We start from the raw sequence: 27,986 nt of genomic DNA, 5'->3' as shown, positions 1-27,986 counted from the left end.
CTACTCTTCCTCTCCGAGACCTGTATAAATGTAAGATCGATTGCAAACTCAGGAACAGTTTGCATTGTCTCAGCCGCGGTGTGACATTGTCATTTTTCTTGCTGCCGCCGCAGTTCTTCGCCACTTTCGTCGTAGATTGAAAAATGCATCCAGCAGGATCGAGAATTTTCTCAAGGGTGTCCAACGAGTTGGGCTTGAAAAGATTTATAGGCTCGCAAGAGCTAATCGATCGGGACAACAAGTACGGCGGTAGACACTTTAAACCTCTTCCAGTGGTCCTTGCGAAAGGGGAGGGCGCTCATTTGTGGGACGTTGACGGGAAGCGTTATCTAGATTTTTTGGCAGGGTTCTCGACCGTTAATCAGGGTCATTGCCATCCGCGTTTAGTCAAAGTGATGCGGGAGCAAGCAGGGAACTTGACACACACATCTAGAGCCTTTTATTCGGAGCCTCACGGCGAATTGGGAGAATATCTGACGAAGCTTTTAGGCTGGGATAAATTTTTACCTATGAACACCGGTACAGACGCAGAAACGTTTAGTCGAGAGAAACGAAAGAACCGATCCACGAGTATGTTATCGTTGCAGGAGTTGAAGCCGGTGACACCGCAGTCAAGGTTTCAAGACGTTGGGGATACAGGATTAAAAAGATACCAACGAACCAAGCGACCGTCGTTTTCGCGAAGAACAATTTCTGGGGGCGTTCCATCGCGGCACTGTCAGCTTCCACAGACCCAAATTGTTATACCGATTTCGGACCCTACGTGCCCAGATTCGAAAAAATACCGTACAATGATCTCGTTGCACTCGAACAGAAGTTTAAGCAAGACCCAACGGTTTGCGCATTCATGATGGAGCCGATTCAAGGTGAAGCAGGAGTCGTGATACCCAGTGTAAGTTAATCTCATCAATCGGTGGAATCGCGACGATTACTACGGGGTTGGTTCGTTCACTTTTCTAGGATGGTTATCTGAAAGGAGTACGAGACCTGTGCACCAAGTACAACGTTCTGTGGATCGCCGACGAGGTACAGACTGGCCTATGCAGAACGGGAAAACGGTTGGCCGTGGATCACGAGAATCAAAGACCGGACATTCTCGTTTTAGGAAAGGCACTGTCCGGAGGATTTTATCCCGTTTCCGGAATTTTAGCAGACGAACATGTAACATCAGCAATATCTTATTCGCTTGTTCTCAACGCGAACTGACATAGTCTAAATATACATCTATATCATAGTTTTCTTGGCCAGATAATGAACTGCCTGGAAACCGGATCGCACGGTAGCACTTTCGGCGGCAGTCCGCTTGGAAACAAAGTTGCTTTGGAAGCAGTGAAGGTCTTGGAGGAAGAGAATCTCGCTGAAAACGCCAGAAAGCTTGGTGAAATTGTCCGACAGGAATTACAAAAATTGCCAAAAGATGTGGCAACGGAATTCCGTGGACGTGGATTGCTGGCAGGTCTGGTGATAAAAAAAGGTATATACCGATTAAAATCAATGATCGCGAGAGGAATTCATTCTCGGTGATAATGTATCGAACCTGTACTACTGTTTCAGAATTCGCCGAGGGTTGGGATATCTGCTTAAAACTGAAGGAAGCAGGACTCTTGACCAGGCCAACACATGGACAAATAATAAGGATATCCCCGCCGCTCGTCATTACGGAAGAGCAACTCAGGGAAGGGTTGCACATCTTGACCACAGTGCTCGACAACTACAGATGAATGCAGCATTAACAAAAATCGCAGGGAGAAAATAATAGAAAGCTACGCAGACTGGCTATACACATACATATAAATATACATATGTACACACGTGAAATATAAATTTAATGATAAATACAACAATTTTGTACGTACTCATTAGTTATGTGATTCATGTGACTCGTGTCTCTTCAAGTGCCTCGTTAGGCTAAATGACTGTGAAAATAATTGATTGCAATGATGACATTTGTACGTTTTAGTACCGTTGTGCAAGGTTAAATGTCTTTTCAAATGATTGATCAACTTAAATCGCTTTCCGCACAATCGACATTGATGCTGCCTTAGCGACGCATGCGAGGCCGCGTGATTTTTCAAGTGACTTGACTGCGAGAACCGTTTTCCGCAGGTATTGCATTCGAAAGGCTTTACTTTGGTATGAATTCTTAGATGCTCGACGAGATTGCCCTTCTGCACGAAACTCTTGTCGCAGTATTCACATTTGTGTGACCTCGTCGCCTTATGCGTTCGTAGATGAATCTTCAAATTGTACTGTTGACTGAACCTCTTATCACATATCTCGCACTGCACCAAGCCCTTGCCTGTATGTAGCCTTTCGTGAGCCGTTAGATTTTTCAACATGCGAAATTTTTTCCGACAAGCTGTGCATTCAAACATTTTCTTCTGATCGGTAGTGGTCGCTGCCGTCGCGCTCGCGTTTACCGTCGCTGTGGCTTTGGCAGAAATCTGTTCGTGAGTTTTTAAATGGTCCCGCAGGTACGAGGGATACGCAAATATTTTTTCGCACATCTTGCACTTGTGCACGTTGGTCTTAGTGTGCAACCGAACATGAGCGTTCAATTTACTTTTGCTCGAGTACGCCTTGTCGCAACTCTGGCATTTGAACGGTTGCTGGCCGGAATGCGACAACCGATGAGTCTGTAGTTTCGATCTCTGAGAAAACAATTTCGAGCACGCCTCGCATTTGTATCTCTTCGTTTCTGTGCTGGTCTGTTCAATGCGTCCCTGAATGAGATGTTCCTTGTAATTCAAATCGCTGGAACATATTTCGTAACCACCGATGTTCTCCTTGTTATCGGCACGCTCAAGATCTTTGGTGAATCTCAAGGCACGGGTATCGAGCATGTCATTTACAGGATGGTGCATCGATGTGCTTCCAAGTCGTTCGGAACTTTCCTGCGATCCATGAATTTCCTCCAGATCCATATTCTCTGGAAAGCTGACACTGTGCACTTGCACCTGAGTGGTCCCGTTCGTCCCAGACTTTTCGTACGATAAATTCTCAATGGAATTTTCGACGGAGTTGATGGACCTCTCATAGCTCAAGTTCTGAGGAATTTGATTCGAGTTCTCACAGATATCTATGTTCTCGTTGTCACAAGACATGTCTACATTCTCTGTGCTATGGGCTATGTTATGGCTCATCAACTGCATTCTATTTGTGAACGTGTGATTGCACAGAGAACAATGTAACGCGCAAGCGGCGCGACTAGAGTTCTCGCCGTTCATCGGGATCATTTGTTGGATCATGTTCGATCTGATCAGAGGTGATAATGGTGGGTTTGTCATCGCTTCTCCAGTCAGATTCGAACTAAAATGGCTAAAATTAAAGTTGAGATAAGAATTTTGAGTTTCTGCTACGCGCATACGCTGTACAGGGATATTCTCTTGTATAAATGGTAAATGAGATCTACTGTGCGTGCAGAGTTCTTGGTAGCTTGCACACGGGACACCACATTCAATACACTTTAACGCTTTGTGAGTGTTGGAGACTGGAACTGTAACTGGAACTGAAACTGGTTGAAAACTTTGGTTCTGCTGGTACAGTTTACATCCAGAGACTGCAGCATAAGCAGCTAAACCAGATACCTGTGGAACAAAATGTTGACTGTGCAATGAATCTAAAATGGAAGTTTATCAGTAAAAAATACCTTTAGTGCGGCTTGTCTTAATGCTCTGTCAGCGGCCCGACACTGTTCTCTATAGAGCAAAGCAGATTCCGCTCTGGTAACGCAGCGATCGCACATCTTTTCCGGGAGGCCATCGCCTTGCCAAACCTAATGAAACACGCTCGTTAATAACAAAGATAAAACAAATTGAGCGTGATCAAATCGTTCCCTTACGTCTAAACACGACAGAGATCGCAATTTTGCAGCGAGAGAAGATCCAGCCGGTCCCACGAATAAACAAATCATTTTGTCGCCATCCTCTCTCAAACAGGTGCGACATAATTTACTAATATTCTCGCTGTCGATTTCTTTCGTCACGATAAACATTGTAACGTCTTAAACATCGATTCAACTATATCCTCACCAAACTACTTGCGCTTTGAGCTCATGCAATTTTGAGGTTATGTATTTATTTTGACATTTCGAAGAGTTTAGCGGCGGCAGAACACGATTGTGACGCCTCTTGTGAAGAAAAACGGAAACTCAGTGCGGGATCCGTGCAGCGCTAATTTGGATAGTGTCAAAACGATGAAATTGTTAGCCAAAATGGTCTGTCGGTAATTTTGGCTACTAGTCTGAGGGTTTTGCCACTACTCCAATTGACAGTACAAACCTCGAACGAAGCTTCTCTTTTCCTCCAAAAGAGGCATCCCTATAACCAGCACAATGCAGGGTTACCTAAAAACATTAATTATAACATAATTAGGATATAAGAAACTAAAACAAAAGTACGGAATTGTTCAGGAGAATCTGCTGTGTCGATATCGTAAGTAAGAACAAATGACAACATCTCGAAACACAATTAATCGCTTTTTAACTTTGAATGACTATTTTGGATCAGCTTCCGCGTTCACGGCATTTCCATAATGCTCGTCGAATTATCTTTCCCCCCTATCACGATAATTCTATTCGTCGTGCATTAGCTTCGATGCCGCGTTAACAGAACATTGGATTCAATTAACTAGATTGACTTAACCATAATTCCAGAAACATCCACAACACAGTTGGTGAAATACGAGCGTTTCAACGGTAACAAAATTGAGCGCATGTTTAGAATTTGGCGGCTGACAGTCGACGAGAACCTCAGAACGATATGGAATTCGACCAGCGAATCGGAGTGCCGATTAATCGGATTAATTGAACGCGTGAAAAAAAGAAGAACGAGCACGTAACGAAATAACGAAATTAATGGTCGATACCACCAACACACTTTCGCGCCTACATATACATGTATGTACACATTCTACATGCAGGTACATTCTAATTTGTTCGCATCGCGAAACTAGAGGAGAACGAAGGGACGAAAAGCAAATTAGGCGAGCGCACGGTCGACGCTAACGAAAATGTAACGAGAACGGGGGCCCAATTACGAATCGTAATCACAGATTCCAGTGTGGTAATAGTCCAGCTCTGTGTTTGATCGGCGCGATTCTTCGTTTTGGTTAGCCGCGACCGTAACGAGTTATTTTTCCAAACGAATTCGTGCGCTTCGAATTCATGCTCTTCGATTTTGCGTTGCGACGTCGGAAAACCTGCCGGCTGGTTTACCAGTTAAACGTTACATCTACGCGACGCGCGACCATTCGACACGATCCGCGGAAAATAGGCGTTAGGGAAAGCGAGACACGACTGATGGTCGCTATCCTTTGGGAATACGCGAGATAATGGGGTTGCGGGTCGATACACCCGATGTGTCCAGCGTTTGCTGTTTAGGCGGAAAACGATCAAAATTGCTGATAAACCGAATCGACGAGACGAGTCGAGGCACGACGATAAGCCGCAAGAGTCGATATCGTTTTCGTTAAATTACAATTTCGTGGAAAATCGAACGGAGCGGTCGCCAATTTTTTTTTCGTACAAATTAAAATTCAAACTGATTTTTCCTGGTTGTTTTTTTTTTTGACCGCGCATTCGGGAACGCGGCTAACCCGGTAGTTTGAATTGCGTCGTGTTGAATAGCTGCCTGTTGGCGCATCGCACACTACGGTCTCCACATGCAAATGAAAATAGCTTTGGAACCTACATCCAATGTAATTTACGGCGCCAAACGGAATTATCCGTAGTCAATCGCGGTTCGAATTCGTAGTTAACATCTGCAAAAAATCTATCGTTTCCGACTCAATCAAGAACCTGCATAAAAAAGATCAACATTTTTAGGAAAATATCTTTTTTTCTATTAAGAGCTATATTTTTGACGAACGAAGCAGCTGATAATTTTTCGCGACACTCTAGATATCGTTTGCGTTCATGTTCTTGGTCACGCTCGCGAGTCACGCTGCGAGAAGGTGTGGCTCATTATTGGTATTACCAAAGTCATACTTGATATTTCATCGAATCCGTTTCCCTCCATCAAAAACGTACCATTGAACGTAAGTAAAGGAGGCCTTAATAAAAAGAAAATACTAAAAAAAGATCGAGAAACATTGAAATCACTGACGCCGAACGCGATTCATATATCATACATTGCAATAATCTGTCCACCTAGCTAATGATAGGGGCCTAATTCATCGATCAGACTTCCGCGAAGAAGGCATCGGATAGGCACACGAAACGAGGAACGCTGCGCCGTTTCCGCGATGCGTTTCTCTTTCTAAGAATATTTGAGGATGAAGAAACTGCTAACGCGGGCAACCTTCGCGATTACGATTCGCAAACAGTATATCCCACCGAACGTTCCTTCCACTCGATTGCACGCGACTGTTGCTGAAAGAAAATTAAGAGAATGAAAAGACACGGGAAGAAAACGCGAGGAAAAAAGGAAGACGCGAGGGATCGCGGACGGAGGTAGACTCTAATTTCCTAGAAAAAGAAATTACTGTAATCACGATAATTTCTCGGGTACAAACGTGCGTAGGATACGGGTTCGTTCTCGGCGGTCAGGCTTCTAAAAACGTTAGACAGCGTTGGACGGGTCGCACGGACGTTTCGAAAGGCGAACGGACGGACACTTGCGACGGGTCGAGCAGGTAAACAAGACCAGCGAATAAATGAAAGACATACAGAATATCAAAAGAATGTTGAGCATGCTGTCCCGCCGCAACCAGCGATTTGCGATGCATGGACCATAAAAAAAATGCCCGAGAAACGAAGTAAAAGAACGCGAGTGCGCGGGTGCGCGAGGCTGTGGTGAATCAAGCGCCGCTCCTGAGGGAAGATCAACAAGTAGTTAGGTTGGTGGGGAGAGGTCTGTTTGTATGAAGGCGACGGGATTGGTAGGGAGTGGAGGGGGCTAAAGCGGTAGGTCGTCGCGTAAACGCCGGAGGGAGAGACAGAGAAATGACTAGAGGGGGCTGGGGATCGAGAGGGGCGACTAGCTCGAAGGGAGAGTGGGGAAAGAGCGAGGGTGAGAGTATTCGGGGCAGGCGGGCAAGCAGGCAGCGACGGCAGGCTGTGGCAGGCAGGCAGGCAGGCAAGCAAGCAGACGGATAGGCAGGCAAAGTAGAACGAAAGAAATAAGGAAAGAAGCATAGCGCAGAGCGGCCAGCAATTCCGCGTACTTGTCTCGTCGTATTCAGTCGCGCGGCGTTCGCACGAGAAAAGTTGAAAAAGTTCGACAGGTTTGGAAAGTTCGCGCGTGCAGTGTTTGGTTCGCGTCGCGAATCCGACGGCCTGTCTCGTCGCGTTTCGCTTGAGATTCGCGAGTGTGACGTGTGTCTTGTTACCATTCTTGTTCCCCCTTTGGATTTGGCGAGAAAGAGACCTCGACGGGGGTGAGAGCCATGTGCGCCGCCGAAGTGATTTAGCGATCCGCGAACCTTTGGCCAACGAAACCGGTGGGCACAACACAGACGCAACAACGGATATCCATCGGACAACAAGGGGCAGAAGACGGCGACACTACGCGGTCGCAGTCGTTTGGGCCGGAAACGCAAGGAAAAGGGAAAGATGTCGCTAAGAGAAGCCGACCACCGTCGTTTGATACGGGCCTGGGCAAGGCCCCAGCGTCTTTTACTATCGTTTCTGCTGCTCTGGGGAACTCTCGGTGAGTGGGGTAAGTTTCTTTTTAGAGGTTACTCTTACTACTACATCGCGATCTATGTGCTGTAACAGTTTGTCTCGCTGCGCGTGTTGGTTGTTGAGTGTATTTGCGCGTGTTCCGGGTGCTCCCGTGTGTCGGGGCACACGTTGGATGCGTGCGCGTGTATAGCGTATTCTTAGTGGGTACGCGAACGTAGCCTGAGCGAAGCAGGCGCATGCGCGTGTAGAGTGCGTCGTCGAGGTCGTGGGCTGGGGACCGAGGGGCAATGGTGGGCAACGCGGGGCATCAGGCCCCGTTCCTAACGACTGCTACGGATCGACGCTCCCGAACAACGTCTTTCTCGGGCGAACCGTGTACACCGATTTATTTTGTTACCCACAGATTTTGAGCCGATTGCTCGTTCAATATTCTCTACGGTGTGTCCATCGGATAAGTCTACTCCGATCTCTTTTCATTTTCCTTCTTTTCTCTTTGTTCACGATACGGTTCCCGGTGTTCAGGAAACAATGTTTCCAGTCTCTTTTCGATCAGATTTTTGGGCCCGTTCGATCGTGGAAACGTACTTGACATCGAGCGAAGATGTCGTTGACTCTCGCCGAACGGAGGAACGACGTCTTCTCTTTGGTGTAGCGCGGCGGTGTAATACAAAACCGGTACCCGGCTCTGTTTTTCTTGAGAAAAGATATCGGATGGCAGGATATCGGGTCGAGGAGAAACGAAACGGGTACTCTGAGAAAACCGGTGGCGACCGTTGTATTTCGCGCGATATACTTCCAAGATACTTTCTCGGTGTCGGCGATGCGTGCATACCTTGGCCCGTGGGAATTGTCTGATCGATCGCGTCGATCTCGGTGCAAACGCGCGAAGACCGCGAACTCTCGGGCTCATAGGCCTCTGGGAACTTGACAGATCGCACGACGTAAATTCGAGCCGATCTAATTGAGGCAAGTTATTGTTTCGGGTTCCAGCTAGCCAATCAAGCCCCCCCCCCCCCCGTACCATTCGAGATGGCCGCGCGCGAGATTTCGGTTTCAGCGGAGCCTTGCTCGGCGTAATCTTAAACCACTGCCAGCAGCCAATTTCAAAGTGCTCTTTCGGTGCATTCCTCAGATTTTGTCCCTCGTCTTTCTTCCCCTATCTGTCTTCGTCAGTGTCTCGCCTCGTCTCCCCTAGCATCCCCCTTCTTTCTCCCGACAGTGTTGTCACTCTTCTCTTTTCCGCTCGGTTCTCGGTCTGTTCTTTTCCCTCTCAGGAAAGAATGCAGCTTTAGCTGCGGCAATGGCAGGCGTGCGCTGACTTGGCTGGCAGGCAGGCAAGCGGGCAAGCAGGCGGACAAGCTGTCAGGCCAGCCAGCACACGGTGGCGGCCTCGCGCACTCTCAACATTCTATGTACGGCTTCTCTTTTCTTTCGGGCTTCGGGGTCGCTTTATTCCCGCCGCTTGAGATTCTCAAAGACGCTGGACCGTGAACGGACGTAAACAAACCGCTTTGGATTATGCAAAATGTCGTCGTCGTCGTCGTCGTGAGGCGCGGAGGCCGGAAGCCCGGTTCGGGCCCCCGAAAATATTTTAGTACGCACGATCGACCCGCGAGGGTGGCGTGCTTCTGCTCGTTTTCGGGAGACGAGCCATGCGTTAGCCGTCGACGAGCGATCTCCTCCAAGAAAAGACCGGTCGCGTCTTGCCAGGGGCCGTGAGCCACGGGGAACAATGGACGCGAGGACGGAGTCATTGAAACGGTCAGAGAGGGAGCGAGACCGAAGGAACAGGGATAGATAGGGAGAGGAAAGCAGAGGAAGACGTGGATACGCCGTGCGCGGTGCCGATTCGAAGGAACGAACGAACGAAGTCGAGGGGAGAAAGAACGTAAGTCCGGGGTCGTGGCGTGCCATACCGTGCCGTGTGTAGCTTATACCACAAGGCTTGTGTCGAGCGACGTTGCACTCGGTGTCGCCGGTGTATCGATCTAAGAAATCGCATCTTTTGATCTTTTGATTGAATCGACCATCGAGCCCCGTTCGATTCTACACCGTGACTACAAATTCGCCTCAAAACCGACGATTCGAGAGGACGACAAAAATTAGTTCGCCGCCGGAGGTTGAGCAGCACTGACAACGAGACTGTGCACGGACCCACGGATGGCTCGCCTCGGGTCCCATAGAACCGCTGGCTCGCCTCGAAGTCTCGAACGGCGCAAGGGCCCTCTCGCATTCATCTTTTCGTTCCTTCATTTCGAACGCACGAACGAACTGCTGAGAATCCAATTGCTCGTAAAGTTTCCGTAATACGTAGCGATAAGCTTGCATCGGTATCTACGATAAAATTGAACTACACGCTTACTTCGACGAGATTGTTTGGCCTTCTTGTCATGATATCGGAAAATCGGACCTGCGGATCTCGTTGTTGTTTAACGTTAGTCCGCGAGGCATCTGCTGGAAAACTTGCTGTTTCCACGGGACGCGAGTCTTTTCGAGGCATCCCTGTAGAATTTCGACGAACGATCGGTTCGAGTAGAATGGGGGCAAATCATTCGAAAAGTGATTCATTCGGCGCGATGAGTAATCATTGATGTACTCGGCCGCAAACGCCAGTTGAATCATCGGTTACGAGAATTCAGTTCCGTTAGCCTGCTCGAACGATAACGTTTTTCGAACGAAAATCATTTTCGGTTCGGTCGGGTCGCGGGGAAAATTGGGCTTGCGGTTGTCGCGCGCCGCAGCCGGTAATCAAGTTTAATTAATAAAAGCTAGACGAGAGAATGCACATCCCTCGGCAGTCGATAGCCCCGCGAGATCGCTGGCAACGATATCAGTAAAATATGTATGAAGCAAAGTTTTGCCCTCCCGCGGGTAGCCCGACGCCATCGGGACAGTTCGCCGCGAATCGCGGATCGAAAGCGGCGGCGCGATGGAAATACTTGGAGCGCCGAAAGTCCGCAGCGTCGGGAGTTTGCATTTTAGACGAGCATCGCCTCGACGCCGATCGTTTTCCTCGATTTAGCGCGGCGCGTAAATTGGCTCGCAGTCGTATCTCGGTTAGAATTTCGGCCCGCTTCGATGCGGCGCGAGAGTTCCTGTTTCGGCCCGATCGGGCTCTCACGGACGCTATCGCTGGACGACACTAACTAGTACGCAAACAGCTATTATTCGAAGCTGTTCCAGCGTTCCGCAAACATCGGAAACGCCTGGATGCTCGAATGCCAGGAAACGTCGCCGCAACTGTAACGATTCGTTCGCCTGTGCTCGAGCACTTGACGATACCTACTCGAAGCCAAGGCGCGCGCGGCAGCGTCGTCGCCTCTACCTGCTTAACCACGAATATCGCTTGTCTCTGCAGAATTTCCGTGTCTTTATGTCCTCGTCCAGTCTTCTCTGGTCTTTGCCCCTTTTTTTTACTCTTCAGCTCGTTCTTTTCTTCCCTTCTGTTCCCCTCTTTTCCACTCCGAAACCTCGATGCTCCGTTGATCGATCGCGCATCCCCGCTGATCGTTGATAGAACTCAAGGCGGAAGAAATCGTAGAGAACCGTGCACGACGGTGCTCGAGGACGAGAGAACGCTTAGGGACACTGTAAACGTAGCAGTGAACGCAACAATACCGCTGTCCAAGGAACTCTATCCTGTCCCTCTTTCCTTCCCTCGCCTCCCCAGCAAACTTTACCCAAAGGAAAGAGAGCGTCGAGCGTGTCGTTGACAAATTTCGTCCGTTAGCGGATAGTTTTTTCAAGTGTGTTCGACGATGGGAAGATAGCCGTATATACCCGTCGACCGTCGGTCGCATGCCTGAAAGTCGACGGCAGTGGCGCGACGGTTGCTGGAGCAATACGGTTGACCGCGAGAACGCTCGCAAAGCGAGAACGAGAACCGAAGAAGACGATGGCGAAAAAGCCGGTCGTACAAGGTATGGGGTTACCGTGGAACGCGACTAGCTCGTCGTAACGCGCGTCGCACCAGCGTCCAAAGGGATCCCGACCTTCTCTACGAGTTCTCGTTGTCCTCGCATCTCGTTTGTCGCGTGATCTCGTCGGGCCCGCATTTCGTAATTTCAGAGGATCAGCGACAAGAAACGCGAGGCGAGCCGCGCCGGTAGCATCGCGGCAATGCTCGCGACCAGCGATCCGACCCGCGGTGACCCGCGCCCGATTCAATTAATCGGAGCGAACGGCACGAAAGAGAGGCGATTAAGGGGTAGTAGGATCGTGGTCGCGGACAGAGCGAGAGAGAATTTCAATGGAAACGAGAACGGGTGGGAGAAGCGCGAGCATGACGAGCGAGATGGGGTGAGGCGGAGGTGGGACGGGGGCGGACGATGGCTCTTCTTCGCGCTGCTGTGCTTTCCACGCTCGTTTCTGCCGACAGTCGAGACGAACGAATTTCCTGTCGCCGATGAAAGACCCTCTCGATTACAGGATGACTAATCCAGGAAGACGAGCGATTCATCGCTCGCGACTTAGCGTCTCTCTCTCTCTCTCTCCCCCCCCCCTCTCTTTCTCTATCTCTCTCTCTCTCTCTATCTATCTATCTATCTCGTCGTCTGATTTTTTTCGTTTCACCGAGTTTGTACAACTTTGAGTCCCGTCTTATTTTCCGACACTACAAGGTACACACTCTCGCGCTATTAAGACTCCAACCACGTTTTGCTGTTTCGTCGTGGAATTGCCGGTGCCACGGACGGAAACGGCCGCGTCCATCAAATGCCAGGAATATTAGCGAGGGGAACACCGGCAATTAGTACATTAGACTGATTGCAAATCGGCCAGCTTACGAGTGACCGTAGAGTTAGGCCCGACTGCCTTTCATGCGGGTGCAATCGTTTTCCAAAGCCGATTTCGGTGAGATGAGAGAAACGTTCGCGTTTCTCTCCTATGGTGAGGAAGGGGGGGAAGGAGGGGCGGCATTGAAATCGCGGACGGAAATATTTTCGACAAAGTGTACAGCGACTTCAAACATCGCCGGCAACGATGTTCACAGACGATGATGACCTCAGCCAAACGACAGTATTAACAGATAGTAGCATTAAATGCAGACATTGTGTAGAACGCCTAATTCAGATAACCTAATATTAACCCCTTTAACTGTTTATCCCGAGTAAGACCAGGCAGAGCCTCAACTGTTTAACCTAAGTGAGAGTCGAATGCCGAATTGTTGTTACAAGTGTGACTCGAGGGCATGGGATGCATAATAGATGTTTAGATTAACATAAATATCTCGGTTGGCTCTTTTATACACGTTCATCTTTTGTTTATCTAGTCTTCCTCGTCGAGACGGGTCTTGACGCTGTACTGTAAACAATCGCAACCTGTTACATTCGTCTAATTGCTATCTAAGATTCTTCGTATCATTAGGGAACGATACAAAAATTATACATTTTTTTTTGACAGGATAATTAATTTTTATTAAAATGTTAAGGGGTTGAAATAAATCTCGAATTATTCCGTATACTTTGCTTAAAAACGCGGGATATCCTGTACAATGCTTGAATTTAATTATATTTAACGGTTAAAATTGCCATTAGCTAAGATCGCTGTTGATTAAAGGCGTTTCCGGCTAAAGTTATCGACAGCTAAATCAGGAATCGGTGAAAAAATCTATCGTTTCAGGAAATTGTACAACAATCACTTTACTAATCTCTATAAGCGATAACATTATCTTTGTATAATTTTTATTTGTTTTCCCCCACGTATTACCTTATTTTTTGCTAAAGGATTCATCCCGTGAATAAATTAATAAAATGAAATACTGTCGGCAATACCGTGTCAGTGATTTCTATGGAATTCCTCCAGTGATCGTATCGACCGTCGCTCTTCGTTTCTCTATCTCTCTTTCTCTTTCTTCTTCAAACAAATCCCGTGTTTGTGAGCATCCATCGGGATCTCTCGTCGAGCCGTTACGATCGAAAAAAAACCCGGCACGAACAGTTTTTTCGACCAGAGATGTTTGCGTCCAGCTGGAGAAGCAAATGTCCGGTTACAGGTGTCGCGACGCGGTGAGGTACGGCGTGCCACGACGGATATCCGCTTTCGCGATTCTTCGGGTTTTCCGGTATTTTCTTTGTGCCTTCGATTCTCGCGGAAAACTTTTCTTCGGGTCCGCTTTATCGAACCGCTTTACCGATCCAGGACGCGCCACGCCGCCTCGCTCTTCACCGAAATAACAGAGCGCTCGAATTGATTCCGATGGCCGACGGTTGTGCTCTCGCTCCGGAGGTTTTCGCGGAACGTTCCACGGTTCTTTTTTTCTCTCGCCGCTTGACTTTTGAGCAGCAGTTCCCTCGGCAGCGGCAAAGCGCAACAAATACGCGCGGGCCGTGTCGCGTTCCGTAACTCGAAATGTTCCCGTCGCCGGTACGTGTACGTGTTGGCACGTACAGCGTGTTTAGAACGTAGACGTGGCTCGCACCTCTAACGAACAGAGACCCCGGCCGCTGAAATTAAATACAATTTCGCCTCGACTCGCACTCTTTAACGCGTGACATCTCCCTACGGGTCCGAGCTCCTACTCTTCTACTCTCGTATGCTCTCCGACCGTGCGCCGAGAGCACCCTCGCTTCTCCCGGCATTCTGCCCCGCACCGGTTCTCTTCGTTCCCTTTCTCCCGATCGCTCGACGAACGCACGAAGGGCTGCAGCCTAAAATCTAAAATGGCACCGGAATAGGATTTAATCTCCGGAAGGTGGCGTGAAAGAAACGAGGGATTGCCGCGCGCGCGCGCCCCCGTCTATTTCCAGCTGTTTCGCCTAAGTTAGTTAACGAAAGATGACGCGAAGCCAGATATACGACGGGGGATGAGTATATTTGTGTACATCTTTTAAAGAGCTATAACTTTTTTATACCTGGACGAAACGACTCGGATTTTCTAGAGATCTTAAGGAAACTGGTTTACTCTATGTTAGAACGACTAAATTATATTTTTTAATTTTCGAAGCCTTGCGCCGTCACTTATTTCAACAGCTTTGAAATCTATTACAAAGGATCATATTCCGAACAACTTTTTCCTTTTAAAAAATCGAAATGCCTGGAATTCTATCTATACGTGTTTTTTATTTGCTTTTTAATTGCAGTGAATTCCAATTTGAACAAAAAATTTTGTAGATATTGCCACGTAAACTAACCTTTAGAACATATTAACACATTTAAATACAAGACATTTTGTCCATTTTTTAATTCGATTTCTTTTGTTTGTTTAATCGGGTTAGACAAGTTTTTCCTTCATAAGTATTATTATAAATGATTCCGGTGACAGTGATACGAAAATAGGAAAGTATGTAATACAAAGTAAGGAAGAAGAATAAGATGTTGCAGAAAAATAAGAAAAGCGAAGCAAAATAATGGACACGAATATATTTAAAGGAGTAAAGATTTTTAATTAACCTTAATAGCCGAAATAGCAGAGAGCTTCATGATAATTGTGGAGGTAGAGCAACAGTACAGACTCGAGTAACAGTATTATACTGTGCAAGGTTCGTTCTAGAAAGAATAGTCGTAAAAATGAGAAATTTACGTAGCATTTAGGTATTACGTTAGAGTTACTTTAAAAAAGGTTCTGCCATTTTAAAGGGTGCTAACATCTAGGTATTACATTAGAGTTACTTTTAAAAGCAGTTATTCTGTTTTAAAGGGTGCCTATAAATACTTGTCGCCCATTACATCTAGGGGGGCCGCCGTAAAACCATAATCACAGTCGAAATCGCTTACGGTTACGATTCCGATCCTGATTTTGACTTTGATTCCGATTCCGATTCCGCGGCGCACGTCGCGCGTCACCACGGCTGTTTAGTCACGATGCTAATGGCAAATCGATACTCGCGGAAATAGACAAAGGAAACGGCCGTGGTGCACAGCCGGTGCACTCTTCCACAAGAAAGAGAAAACTGGCCGGTGATCGACCGGAGTTGTTCTTCGATTATTCGGGCGTTCGTGCCTCGGAATCGTCTTTTGGACAGTTGCCGCGCCCGCGAGGATTTCTCAAGAATCGATCGTCTGCTCGCGTTATCGCCGATCGATAAAATCGCCGAGGAGAGGAAAACGTGGGGAAGCGACGCGACGCGACGCGATTATCGGGGCGCGGCTACCAACTCACCGACTCCTCGCTCCAACTGTTGCGGTCGAGCAAAGACGGTGGATGCCGCGACATCGATTCGTCGAACCGAGACGTTCGGTCGAACAAGAAAGCGGTTTCCGATCCGGTCGTTTCGAATCGCGTACCATTCCTTCTATCGATCGTACCGAAACGCGATCGAATAAAACTTTCGGTTTTCGTTGGTTGCAACGTCAACCGGCGACGTTCGGAGCATGCAGCTCTACACGGAGAGAGTTATCGTGGTTGGCAACCATCGACGCCGATGAACCGTTGCCGACGACACCCTATACGTTCGCATCGCGTTATCCGAATCCATTTTCCCCACAGCGTGGCGATAAGGCCGCTACTTATCCGTGGCAGCTGCCTCGAACGTATCCTAGTATTTATTAATAGATTACTTTGGCGACGTGCACAGACACGCGTGTGCGTTCCTCTTGCTATCGATACGACATTGGTGGGAGACGGGGACGAGGCGAGGCGAGGCGTTCACCACCGAGCGATAACCGAACCAAGAAAGAAGGGAAGGAACGGTGAACAGGCACGTTCGTGGAACTTGGCGCAAGAGTTGACTCACACGAGACTCCGGACGATACGGCAGCATGGCAGCGTGGCAAACCGTGAACAGCGTGGCAGCGTGGCATGGCAGCGGTTTTACCTGCAGCCCGGGAGATGACGTCATCGGCATTCTTGTCGGTCTTGTCACGCGTACGATCGTTGGGCTTTTGTACGAGTTCCTTCTCCGGCGCGCCGCGAGTTCCCAATGCATACGGATTCTCGAGCGCCGAAGTAGCCGCGCCGGGGGCCGATACCTAGAGAAGAGATCGACGGATAGGATCGCGAGGACACCGACGCGGATTTCTTGGAATCGAACGGTGAAGCGCGTCGACCCGACCGCAATCGTCCCAAATCCGCGGGAGAATACGGTCCTCCTCCGGGCCGTTCGATCTCAACGAGGCGTCGATGTTTTAACGAGCAACGACCTTGACGAAAGTCAGGGAAACCAGAGAACCGATGAACTCTGTAATTGCTCGCGACGTTCCCGTGGAATTGCGCCGCATATCGACTCTACGAACGAACGAACGAACGAACGAATCGACGCGTCAGCGTGTCGTGACCAAAACGCGCATAGTTGACCGAACATACCGTCGGGCGGTTGCCAACGCGGCTCACCGCTCGTCTCTCTAAAGATTTACGCTTTCTCGTAATCGCTCGTAACCGCGATTGAAATGGACGAGTGCCAGGACGATTCTCGTCCGTTCGAAAATTTCCCCCGAACGAGAGCAAACTCGAGCGTGTCGCGTACCAGCGTTACAGTGTGTACTCTCTGTGCCGTGAACCGGGCCTTTAAAACCGTGCCAGAGCCCTTTCTAGCCGGTTACCGAACGATTATCGCGACTGCGGCAAAACCGCCAATACTTTCGACCCGCGTCGGTGTAATCGAAATAATCTATAGCAAAATGTTGTTTATGTATCGCCATTTACCGTGTAAAAAACAAAACGGCTGTTCTCGCAAAATTTAAACGTTAACAGCTCGCAAAAACGTCAACCGGTTTCGGTAAAAATACAAAAATATATTATTGACGCAGTACCGTCCAGACGACTAAAAGTAGTCGTCTTCTAGACTGCTCGTGAAATGTCGGATGACTAAACATAGTCGTTCTCTTGATTACCCACGGAGTGGAATTTCAAATGGATAATCCAATTATGAATTTGCTTTGCGTAATTGAATCTGGATAAGATTTATTTCGAGCAAGCAATGTATCTTATAATTTCTGAAAATCCTGGTTCTTCGGGCTCGAATTGAGTTTACTTGGATTACCATAAAAATCCCGAGATCGTTAGATCGCGCGCGTTCCGGCTCGCTGGCGACGCATGTCGTTCGAGATCACCAAGAAACCGGTATCCTCGGCTCGTCCTCTCCCGCTCACGATTTTTCCAACAACTCGACGCGATCCGTGTCGTATCGAGAACGAATCGCTTTTCGCGTTGGGAAAACACTCGTTTCCCGCCCCCCCCCCCCCCCCCCTTACCCCACCCTACGCGTTCCCGCTTCCGTTTCTAACTCCGTCTCGAAACTGCGGTCCACGTTGCGCACACCTGTTACAGCGGTTTCTTTATTATACTTGTCCCGCAACCCTCTCGCCCGGACCACCCTTTCGCCCTACAGCCCTATAGTCGGTCCGTCGGAACCCGAGAACGGGGAACAGAAGGGTGGACGATTTGATTTTTTCAACTAACACCGCTACAGAATCCCTTTCCATCTGTCGGTCGCCGACGATCGAGATTGCTCTTCGTCTCGAGAAATCGCGACGTGTTTTTCGCTCGATTCGAGCCGCTTCAGCCGAACGATGGAGCGGCGCTCCGGGTTCCTCGAGATGCGGAGGAAAGGATCGGATAATGGGTTCGAGACGCGTTCCGGAATACGGTCGGGTGAACGCTGGACGGGGAAGAGCGATGCGAGAAAGGGGATACTTAGATGGGGTGGTGGTTCGCGGCGGTTGGGGGTCGGTTGGGGTGCGGCGGTGGGCAAGGTGGAGAAGGTTAGAGAGCGTGGAGGAGGTAGCGAGCGTAGCAGGGCAACAGGGCATCAAGCGGACAGACGGCAGGCAAGGGAATGGCGGCGGTGTCTCGTGGCGGAGCGGCATAACGAGGTAAACTAATGGAGATTGGTGTGGACCGTGAGCTCTTGCTAAAGGGGTTGCCCGTTTCACGCGTCTAGCAGTAGCTGTCGACTGTCGGATGTCGCATCGTGATGGGCGATGCACGATGCACGATGCACGATGCGTCGGAAACCGCGCTCGCGAGACTCCTTTCGCGCCAGCCCCGACCGTCTTTGCTCGCTGCTAACTCGTTAATGTAAGTACTCGGTCCGCTGGAAACGTAAGGGAGGAGCGAAGGGGAAGCCGCTCTTGGACAAACCAGCTCTGCCATTGTGAATTGCGAGGTAACTCGATTAGCCTCCACGAGAATCGGGTCCGCGACAGCGAGTAGATCTCGCGCGTACACGTCGGCTCTACCTGACCCGATCGCGCCTCGCAGCGATCTGACCTGATCCGATTCTATTCTATTCGATTTTATCCGATTCGAATCGTCGAGACTCTCGCGTAGACGCGTCGCGACGAACGCTCCAAAGTCGAATGTCACAACTTCAGAGGGGTGAGATTATTCAGCGATCGGAGAGAGAAGCGCTTCGCCCGATGAATTAACGCAGTCTCGCGAACGGTCGCCCTCGAACCGTGAAATTTCGTTTATTTCCTGGAAAGAGTCGATTCTAGAGAACGAATAGTCTGCCGCGCCTTAACGCGCCGGCCAATTTTCCTCGATTCTAATTGAATTTCGCCCAATCCGATTTCCAATTGGCGCTGGCTCGTTTCGACGACGTATTACTTCCTTTGTTTACCGAGATAACCCGCCGCGGCGCTATTCTTTTCCCTTCACGACCCCCATGATTCGTCCGGCGTGGCTCGCACCGGAGGGACCGACGACTTTTCTGAACAAATTTTTCGTCCTCTCTGGAACGTCGATTCCGCGCTGCTCCGCGAATATTGAATCCGCGCGAACGTGCACGCCTCGTAAGAGAATAATTGCACGACGCGTCGACGGGTGTATCCGCGATCCGATGGTTGTGCAACACTCGCCTCCTAATTGGAAACCGTCTTTCCTCGAATCTACCAGGCGCGCGCGAAATATCCGATCTCGCTCGCGGATCGGCCCAAACGCTCTCGGATGTTTCTCCGCGCGACGCGACGCGTCCAAAGAAATCCACGAGCGAAAGGAAAGAGGCGCGGTCGCGGCGGGAAGAAGGCGGCGCGGCAGGGTTCGTTTTAAACGAACGCGATCGTGAATGTCAACTAGATGGAAATTCGGCGCTGGAAAGCCGGTCGTTGCCGGTCCGACTCGTCGCGAGAATAATTCGTCGGGAAAAGTTTTTCTTCGTCGAATCCGGGGGATACTCTCTCGTTTGCATCGGCTCGGCGGCCGGAAACTGGTTAAAGCTTCGCGCGATACTCGGCTGGGATTCGGATGGATTCTGGCGGCTCCGGGTTTCGATAACGTTCGCCAGGAACCTTCGGTAGACGAGCGCGATCTGTGCCCGACCCTTTGCTTCTCCCGTGTTTCCGGTCCAACGATCCCCGTTGCATCGCCGAAAATAACATACGGCGATGTTTTTCTCCCGTAAACACCGGGCTGAAAAACGATTACGCGCAGCTGTTGCGCGATACCTATTGGGTAGGACACATTGTGTAAGTACGCATGGGTGTGTTCTTTTCGGGCGTAGCGGACGAGATTGGGAATTTAAGGTCCATACAAATCCAGAAACGCGTACGAACGTCGCGTTACGTGAAATCATAGCGAAAATAAGGGAAACCCGTCCACGTGTGACAATACATGATCAGCGTGACGTGACCCTAATCTGGCTCTAATAAATTTGATACAATAAAAATTGCGCAGGCTTGACACCCTTCGAATGTCATATGATTTCACGTTACGTGACACTATAGTACGTTTCTACGTTAATACTCATCGATGAGCCGAGCGAACGCATACAGCGTCTGACCATGTATCGATATTGTTTTATCATTATTTCTGGTCTTATCGTTTCTATGGTTTTATCATTGATACACATGGAAATCTTAATAACTAGGAAAATTAAATTACTCGTAAGAAAAACAGATTAAATGAAAATATTGCTCTTCGGTTTAATAATTATGGTAAGCTGAAAATAATGTAAAAATATTCTCAAATTCTTAAAATGTATACCAACCAGACTCGTGCGAGCTTCGTGTTGTTATACATCTGCGCAAGATGTTATCTTTAACATGACTGCACGATATTTCATACACTTGAAAAGGAAATAAATCAGTAAATAAATAAGCCCGACAAAAATCGGAGTCACCTTATAAACGGGAACACCGACCTTTTTTACCATAAGGTAGAGGACATCGAGACGAATTGAAAAATACATACTACATGATATTTTTACTGATTTCTTCCTGGTATTACAGTAGCAAACATGTGAAATATTTAACTTTTTTAAAGTTGTTGAAATTATGTAGATTCTTCCTTAAGAAACGATTGAATCAATCTCTTTATTCAAGCATGCATTACAATAAAAATGGCAAATGGCTTAATCGAGTGCAATCTTCATCGTTATAAAATACACATGCGTTGATTATTTTTAGGATTCAGTAGGCATAGTGTCCAGGCAGTGAAAATATTAATTATTTTCTATTATTACCACTCAGATACTATTTTCTTTTATTATAGAAACACAGCGCAAAAATAGAGAGATAAATACGGTCCCCCAAATTGGGGAAACCTCGATTGAAAACAAGTTTCGTTATAGGGACGCGAGTACTGCATGCTCGGAAATAGTAATAAAACGGAATCAATCTACTCGGCTCGTGCTCGGCTCGCGCTCGGCTCGCCGATGAGTATAAATGGACCTTTATTCTTGCTCCGCTCGGATCGCGAGTCGCGGCGACCGTCTCTTTTTGCGAACGTTGTTTCTCGTGGCGTTCGAACGGACAGGTGCGCCTCGCCAAATGCCCTGTTAGATTACTATCAAGGGTTTGAATGAATTTGGTGTGAACGCCCTATTCGGTATCGTGCTGCTGCTCTGTTGTTACTGCTGCTGCTGCTGCTGCTGCTGTTGCTGTCAGGGTCGGCAAGAGAAAAAGCAATAGACTACTGAACGAACGAGGGCAGCGGAGGGGCCGCGTGGCTGTGGCGCAGGGACCAGGGGGGACAGGGGATCGAACCAATAGAACAAAGTGGATTCTCGGTTTATGAGTCACCGGTGCATCGAGAGATGCGCGCGCGTGCGTGTGCGTGTGCGTGTGCGTGTGTGCGCTCCCGTGCGTACGCACGAGTCACTGCCACGGAAAATACATCTGCGATCAGCTCGAATCGTCGTCCGCCGACCGGTTAACTAACAGAGAACAGGAATAATGGGTGGGGGAGATCCTTGAATAAACCGAGAGCACGGAATAAAGTGGTTGTACGAGGGGTGAGGCCGTGGACGAGGGCGAGGGTAGTCGAACGAAGGCGATGCATCGATGGTACCGAATACCGGGCATGCCGAGAAGGGTGGTCGAAAACGTGGCGGAAGAGAACGGACTTATAAGACGGGGGGAAGAAAGCTCATCGGCGGTGCGTCTGTCAAGGGGGAAGGGACAATGAACCTACGACGAACCACGACATCCGTGTGTGCCGACATTGGTCCAGGTTAGGGGTAGGAACGTTCCAATCCAAGTAAATACGAGAAAGTACTCGATCCTTCGGACTCGATACCGAGTATTTCTGGAATCGATTCTGGTTGAGATATTCACTCTATATAAAAAAAAAATTGTCTTTGTATCGAGCCATATCAATGGATATGAGAGTATTGATTCAGAAATCACCAACGTATTAGATCTATATACTTAGCTATGATATAACTCGATCAATACGATAATCTTATCTTTTAAATTATATATCTACGGTCTTATTTATCAAATATCAATTATCTGTAGATCTCATTCGATCGACTATTATCGATAACTTCGAAATGAATAACAAAATCTAGTATCTTTTCTTTTGTTCTTCCCTTTCTTTAGTTTCTATGCACGTATTATATAATGCAGTGAGAAGATTATGCCCCCTTAAAAGTAAATAAATCAATCGATACTTGCGATAAATATGATGATAACATGTCATCATGTATGCATATTTAATTATTTATTTATTTATTTATTTACTGAGTATTTAACGGGCGTAATTCTTTATGTACTTATAAGAAGTACATACAGGAAATGAACGAGAACGATATTCTATAAAATGTCGAAAGAATTAATCTAAAGTAATCTAAAAGTGAAATACTAAATAAATACAGACACGATATCTATCTCAGGTAGACGGTCTCTATAGATATTAACCCCTTGCACTACGATTCCTTTCGCGCTGCGCTCATTAGCACTTATTTGTCCTTAATATTTTTAATAATAGGATCAGACAATTTTTGTTTCTTTTATTGTCTTTATGTACTTTTGTTTCTAGACTTTGATAATAGAAGAAGTTCTCTTTATGTCGATGTAGAAGAAATTAATAATATTCATATTTAGTAGAACTTGCATGAAATCTACATCACGAGTCTGACTCGTTATTATAATGCAAGGGGTTCAAGTAACTACCGATACTTTCTTTCGATAGATGCAGTGACTAAAGGTATCGATGTGTTAATGATATCTCTTAACGAGGGAGCGGTGGAATGCAAAACCCGAACACGACGGTTACGAAATTTGATTTTCTCTTGACGAATCATCATCGGACACGTCACGCTGAATTCCCTGTATTTGGTCCGGAACCCAAGACCGAAATTACGCGTACCCGATTTCCCTGGAATCCCCTGGTATATTATCTCGTGACGCCCGAACGGGTCCGTTAAACCGGTGAAAGCGCGTCATCGAAAAATTACCCCCTTGTTGCTCCGTCGATGGGCCGGCCGGCCGTCCGTCCATTCTTTCGCTCGTTCCGCTCGTTCCGTTCATCTTGTTCGGCGCCAGCCAAGAATAAGTCTCTCCCTCCCTGTTCCGCCGCCTCGACCATCCAATGCCTCGGTCTCGTTGCCGGATCGTTCGTTTATCCCGTCTCCTCCGCGAGATCACCGGGATCCCTTGTCGATACTCATCATCTTCGTTTGGTCATTGTTCGTTGTTTGTCGACGACACCGGCCAACCCCGTGTGCTCTACGCGTGAATATTCATAGGCTGTTCATCGAGTCATAGTTAAATCGGAAATTAGTTCTAATTTTGCGGTAATCGACGCGCTCGGCGCGACACATTTCGCGGCTCGATTGGCATGGCGCACCGCACCGCACCGGCTCATAAATTACCAAGCGTTGCCCGGCCGCGTTCGGAACTCGAGATTTCTGAAACGCGACGCGCGCGTTGTTCCCCCCCATTCTCTCGTTCTATCGTTCGATCGTTCGCGGGATCCCAGGACGTGGAACGTCCGATTTCGATGAAATGTCCAACATGCCCGTAAATTACACAGATCCACGGAACGCGTTCGTTAGAATTTCGATATTGGCTCTCGGATAAAATCAGTTTAAAAAAAACGTCGTCTCTTAACCCCCTGCTGTACCATTCTCTTCATTCTTACCACGATCAGGAATTTTTCAATTGATATAATCTGTTAGAAGGGACAGAACATTAATGTTTATTCCGTGCCCGAATTTACTCGAATGGTTAAATATTAACCCCTTGCACTATAATAACGAGTCAGACTCGTGATACAGACTTCGTGCAGGGTTTAATAAATATTAATATTATTAATTTTCGCTATATATCGAAATGAAAATAAATTCTTCTATTATCAAAGCCTAGAGACGAAAGAATATAAAGATAATAAAAGAAATAAAAATTGTTTGACCCTATTAAGGAAAATATTAAGTATAAATTATTGCTAATTAATAATAATAAGGGATTGGGGTTTTATTCCAATTTTGAAGAACAGAATAATATCCATACTTAATAATTTATTCCTAGTAATTTCCGTCACGAGTCGGACTCGTCAAAGTACGGTGAGGGGTTAATATATCTTTATCATTCGAATTAATTGCAATCCAACAAAATTGTTGTATACCAACTCTGTACAAAACTAATTGGTCTAAATATCCGAGATAACATCTGAAAGGAATGATGCCTCTATTCTAAATGCAGTTACCGAAACCGTTTTCACTTGTTGACGGTCGCGCATCTCGGCGGGAACGTCGAAGAGGCAGCGTACTCGCCTGCGCGACGATTCCGTCGGGTTTACGAAGCCGAAATCGGAGGCAGGTAGTGCGAGCCAGTTTTCGGTATCGCGTGTTTCGTCGGATACGGTTAACGCTACGAAACTCGGTCGTTCATGGATTAAGGCGTCCGGGGGTTATGCCGCGATACGCGATAGGTAGCGTAGCCCTACGGGGAGAGACCGGTGTTCGCACGCCGCTCGATCGAATCGAGGTCGCTAATTTTTAATCGTGCGCCGATAAACAGCAACTCTCCTTCCCCCTCCCGCTGTCGTATACGACGAACGATCTCTCGTTAGTACTCGAAACGACTTTTACGTTCGACGACGATTAGATATCGACCGCTCGCTCACGATTGCGCCGGTCCGAACCAAAAACGTTTCAACCTTGATCCTGTGCTCCGCTTGGGGGAGGTCGCAGTTTTTGTACCGTAAGGAAACGGTTATAACTCCCCAGCCCCATCGATTACGATGAAGAAGGTTACGCGTGCACGCATGGAATACGGAGGGTGGAGGAGCGAAAATCGAGTGGAATGGATTCCCGATGGTTGGGAACGGGTGGGCAAACGGTGGGCGAGAACGGGCTGCACGAAACGTACTCCGACGGGAAATTAGCCTGGAAAGCGGCGTTCGCAGCGGGGCTTCCGGTAATTCGTACGTTCGATAATAATTGACGTAACGAGGACGTGTCGGGTCGCGATCAATGGCGCGATCGGTGTACGCGCGTACGTGCAATATGTATATCCCCGACGGGTCTCGGACGCGGGTTGCTCCCCAAGTTCCTGGTGAGTTACCTGGATTTGTCGCGCGGTGACTCGAACCCAGGTCAAAACCTAATTCGCACCTAACGTTTCTCGCGATCACGGAACGCATTGTCCGCGATGGAACTACACCCCCAGACTCTTGTCCAAGTTCGGTCGCGTCCGGACTTGGGTGTCGCGCGTTGCGTAGCATCGCGTCGCTTCGATCGCTATCGGGCACCGCGCGCGAGGTTTTGCATCGATTCGCGGCGCTGCGGTTCGATTCGTGTGCACCTTGTTTTTAACAAAGTTTCGTTCTCCCGCGACGCGACAAAACCGTATAAAATCGATCGGGCGCAGCAACAGCTACCGGCGCGCGGCAGCGGTTACCAAGACGAGTCCATCCGTACTATACTTGCACCCGCTTGCCGTTGTTATCGTTACTACCACTACTACTACTGGCCACTGCTACTGCTACTACTATGGTTACTACTGGTATTACGGGTATTCACGCGCGCACCCTTCTTCGCAGCGAGAGCGACGCTATTTTTAGCCGCGAGTTCTATCCATACTTATGATTTATGAGACGCGCCGCGCTGTTTCGTCCCGACCCGTCCAGCGTTTCATCGCGTTTCATCGGGACGCGGAAAATGCGGCAGCTCGTCGTTCGAGTCGACGTTTCCCCGCGATTCCCGACGACTTGTCCCGATTACCTCTAATCCTCGCCTCGCCTCGCCTCGTCCCGCGGCCTTTCTCCCCCGGGCCCTCTAGTAAACTCGCGCGACCCGAGCGTAGACCCTTTTTTCTTTTTTTTCGTCGCGGCGACCTTTGACCGAAGAGAAGAAGAAGAAGAAGACGACCCAGTTAAAACGATCGATGCCGGACTCGCGGTTCTCGGCTCCTTGGATAAAGTACATACGTATTTGATGATAATAGGTCCCGAGCTTTTGGACGATAAAATATCGAATCGTCCGTACACGGACGGAGGCGGGCGGAGAAAAGTTACGAAAACCGTGGGAAGCTATCGTGGGAATAATTCCCCCGAGTTTGATGGTCGCCGTCGTTGGCCGGTGGTCGCGCGTGTGCCACCTTTTCCCATTGCGTTCCCTCGGGGTCTCCGTCGGGATCTCTCCGTTTGCAAAATTTCCCTCGGCGTCGATGTATCCGTCCATCCCGGCCCCTCGACTTTGACTTTCGATCGCGCGCAGCGCAGGGACGAGGAGCCAATTACTGTGCCCCGTTCGCGGACTTCAGGAGTTTCCGCTATTAAAAATAACTTTGGCAATATAATTGCGATTTCTTAAGAGCTTAATGGCAAATTTCAAAGTTTCCTATTATCGATTTAAATTTTTCCATCACGCAAATATCAAAAACTTCTTTGGATATTAGGAGAAAGAAAAAGAAAGTCATCGAATTAGTTTAACCTATGATATTATAAAAATACCCGCCCTGAATACCGGTCTTAATAACTATGCACAATAAAAAATTTAATATCTTAACGTACCTTAATAAATTTTATTTTCCATTTAAAAAATATAATATGCGATGAATTAAATTCAAATAAAAATACCTAAAAATCCGTGGCCAGATTCCTCGAGAAAACTATCCTTGTTCTTTAAGAAGACGGTACACGACCTGTGATCGCCTGTCATACTTAAAGATCCCTAACTTTCTAAACACGTGTCAACGAATGCGCCCCATAAAGTATCCGCATAACTTCGAGATGCTCGATACCATCTGGGGTTTGCCCCTTAGCAGGAACTGAAGTTTCAAGAGGCTTGCGAACCCATGACCCTACCCATAAACCGACCGGAAGGCAGAATAGTATCAGGTCAGCCTTCGGTTTCTTTTAAAAACAAGCTGCCGCCGACAAATACAATATTAATTGTGATCGAAAATAAACAGAAGCCACAGTAATTGTCTATTTAACTGTAACCAGCACAAACTGGCCTACTCTCCCCGCAGAACTTTGAATTGGTACTCTCCGAGCGCCACGTGGCGCTCGAAGAATTTCAAGGGCCACGGTTTCGCCGCCGAATCGAACGGAGCGTACGATGCAGCACCAATGGCCGGGAAACTCTCCTTAAAGAGAAATTGGCAAAACGGGGAGCATCGTTGAAAACAGGGACACCGCGCAAGGATGGAGCGATCGCGAGAGACGAACCATCCTTCGGAGCAACGAAACGAGAGAAAAATAAAAGAGGAATAGAAAGAAGGAAGAGGAGGAAAGAGGAGAAGGAGGAGGAGTTGGGCGGGTGGCGGTGGCACGGGAAGCATCCCGCTGAAACTTTCTACTTGGCCAGATTGAAATTGTTTTTCATCGCTCTCCCAAAACGAGGGCAAATAGGTGTTGGCGCGATGCCTCCCGGACCAATTCGGCAGCTTCGTTTTTTCCCGTTTTCCGCTCACCGCTCTCCGCTTTCCCTCCGATCCGTCCTATCCGCGTTTCAAACTTTTCGAAAATTTTCGAATCGTCCGGTCGATAGAGATACGCGCGCGACGTTCTGCTCGTCCCGCGGACTCCAACTGTGAATCGTCGCGACGACATTTGAGCGTCCCGAGTATTGCCACCCCATCTGACGCGAGGCTGGTCGGCGGGGGTTCCGTGTTCGGCTCCCCTCGTGCTCCCCTTCGATTCTGCGACGGTTCCCCTTCGGTTTTCCTAAATCGAATTGAGATTCTGCGGGATGTTGCAGCCCTGCGTAACAGTCTGTTTTACGATATTAAATCACACCGTCCGCTGCGCCGACCG

The 27,986-nt window shown here is 48.2% G+C and overlaps 3 protein-coding genes across 5 annotated transcripts in view; 2 read left to right on the top strand and 1 right to left on the bottom strand.

Moving 5' to 3' along the window:
• The first annotated feature begins 10 nt into the window (after window positions 1–10).
• On the top strand, window positions 11–1,823 carry LOC144479101 (ornithine aminotransferase, mitochondrial). The gene is made up of 5 exons (XM_078197613.1): window positions 11–519; window positions 588–892; window positions 961–1,161; window positions 1,249–1,474; window positions 1,555–1,823. The coding sequence occupies exons 1-5, from the start codon at window positions 144–146 to the stop codon at window positions 1,719–1,721; spliced, it is 1,275 nt and encodes a 424-aa protein (XP_078053739.1). The 5' UTR covers window positions 11–143; the 3' UTR covers window positions 1,722–1,823.
• Window positions 1,769–7,457, bottom strand: LOC144479097 (uncharacterized). Of its 2 annotated transcripts, none has more exons than XM_078197608.1 (3): window positions 7,330–7,457; window positions 3,650–3,775; window positions 1,769–3,587 (listed from the first exon to the last, which is right to left on the bottom strand). In XM_078197608.1, the coding sequence occupies exons 1-3, from the start codon at window positions 7,330–7,332 to the stop codon at window positions 1,860–1,862; spliced, it is 1,857 nt and encodes a 618-aa protein (XP_078053734.1). In that variant the 5' UTR covers window positions 7,333–7,457; the 3' UTR covers window positions 1,769–1,859. The 2 variants fall into 2 exon arrangements, with proteins under 2 accessions (XP_078053734.1, XP_078053732.1); XM_078197606.1 differs by lacking the exon at window positions 7,330–7,457 and adding an exon at window positions 3,842–4,096.
• The window catches only part of Shg (DE-cadherin), a 41,832-nt gene continuing 20,863 nt past the window's right edge, over window positions 7,018–27,986 (top strand). The window contains exon 1 of one of the 2 annotated variants that reach the window (XM_078197603.1): window positions 7,018–7,649. In XM_078197603.1, the coding sequence (XP_078053729.1) occupies window positions 7,553–7,649 (97 nt within the window). In that variant the 5' untranslated portion in view covers window positions 7,018–7,552. Of the gene's footprint in view, window positions 7,659–27,986 lie in introns of both variants that reach the window. The other variant, XM_078197602.1, reaches the window with a different exon arrangement.

Source organism: Augochlora pura, chromosome 3 (genome assembly GCF_028453695.1).
Source record: "Augochlora pura isolate Apur16 chromosome 3, APUR_v2.2.1, whole genome shotgun sequence".
NCBI classification, from domain to species: Eukaryota; Metazoa; Arthropoda; class Insecta; order Hymenoptera; family Halictidae; genus Augochlora; species Augochlora pura.
This window is presented reverse-complemented; position numbering and strand designations above follow the sequence as displayed.

Bases quoted from the DNA above. Each gene is read 5' to 3' on its own strand.
- LOC144479101 (XM_078197613.1), top strand. From the start codon at position 144: ATGCATCCAGCAGGATCGAGAATTTTCTCAAGGGTGTCCAACGAGTTG. The intron at 520-587 runs GTACAGACGCAG...TTATCGTTGCAG, and splicing joins ATTTTTACCTATGAACACCG to GAGTTGAAGCCGGTGACACC. The intron at 1,475-1,554 runs GTATATACCGAT...CTACTGTTTCAG, and splicing joins AGGTCTGGTGATAAAAAAAG to AATTCGCCGAGGGTTGGGAT.
- LOC144479097 (XM_078197606.1), bottom strand. From the start codon at position 3,994: ATGTTTATCGTGACGAAAGAAATCGACAGCGAGAATATTAGTAAATTA. The intron at 3,776-3,841 runs GTAAGGGAACGA...GTGTTTCATTAG, and splicing joins GATCTCTGTCGTGTTTAGAC to GTTTGGCAAGGCGATGGCCT. The intron at 3,588-3,649 runs GTATTTTTTACT...TTTGTTCCACAG, and splicing joins TAAGACAAGCCGCACTAAAG to GTATCTGGTTTAGCTGCTTA.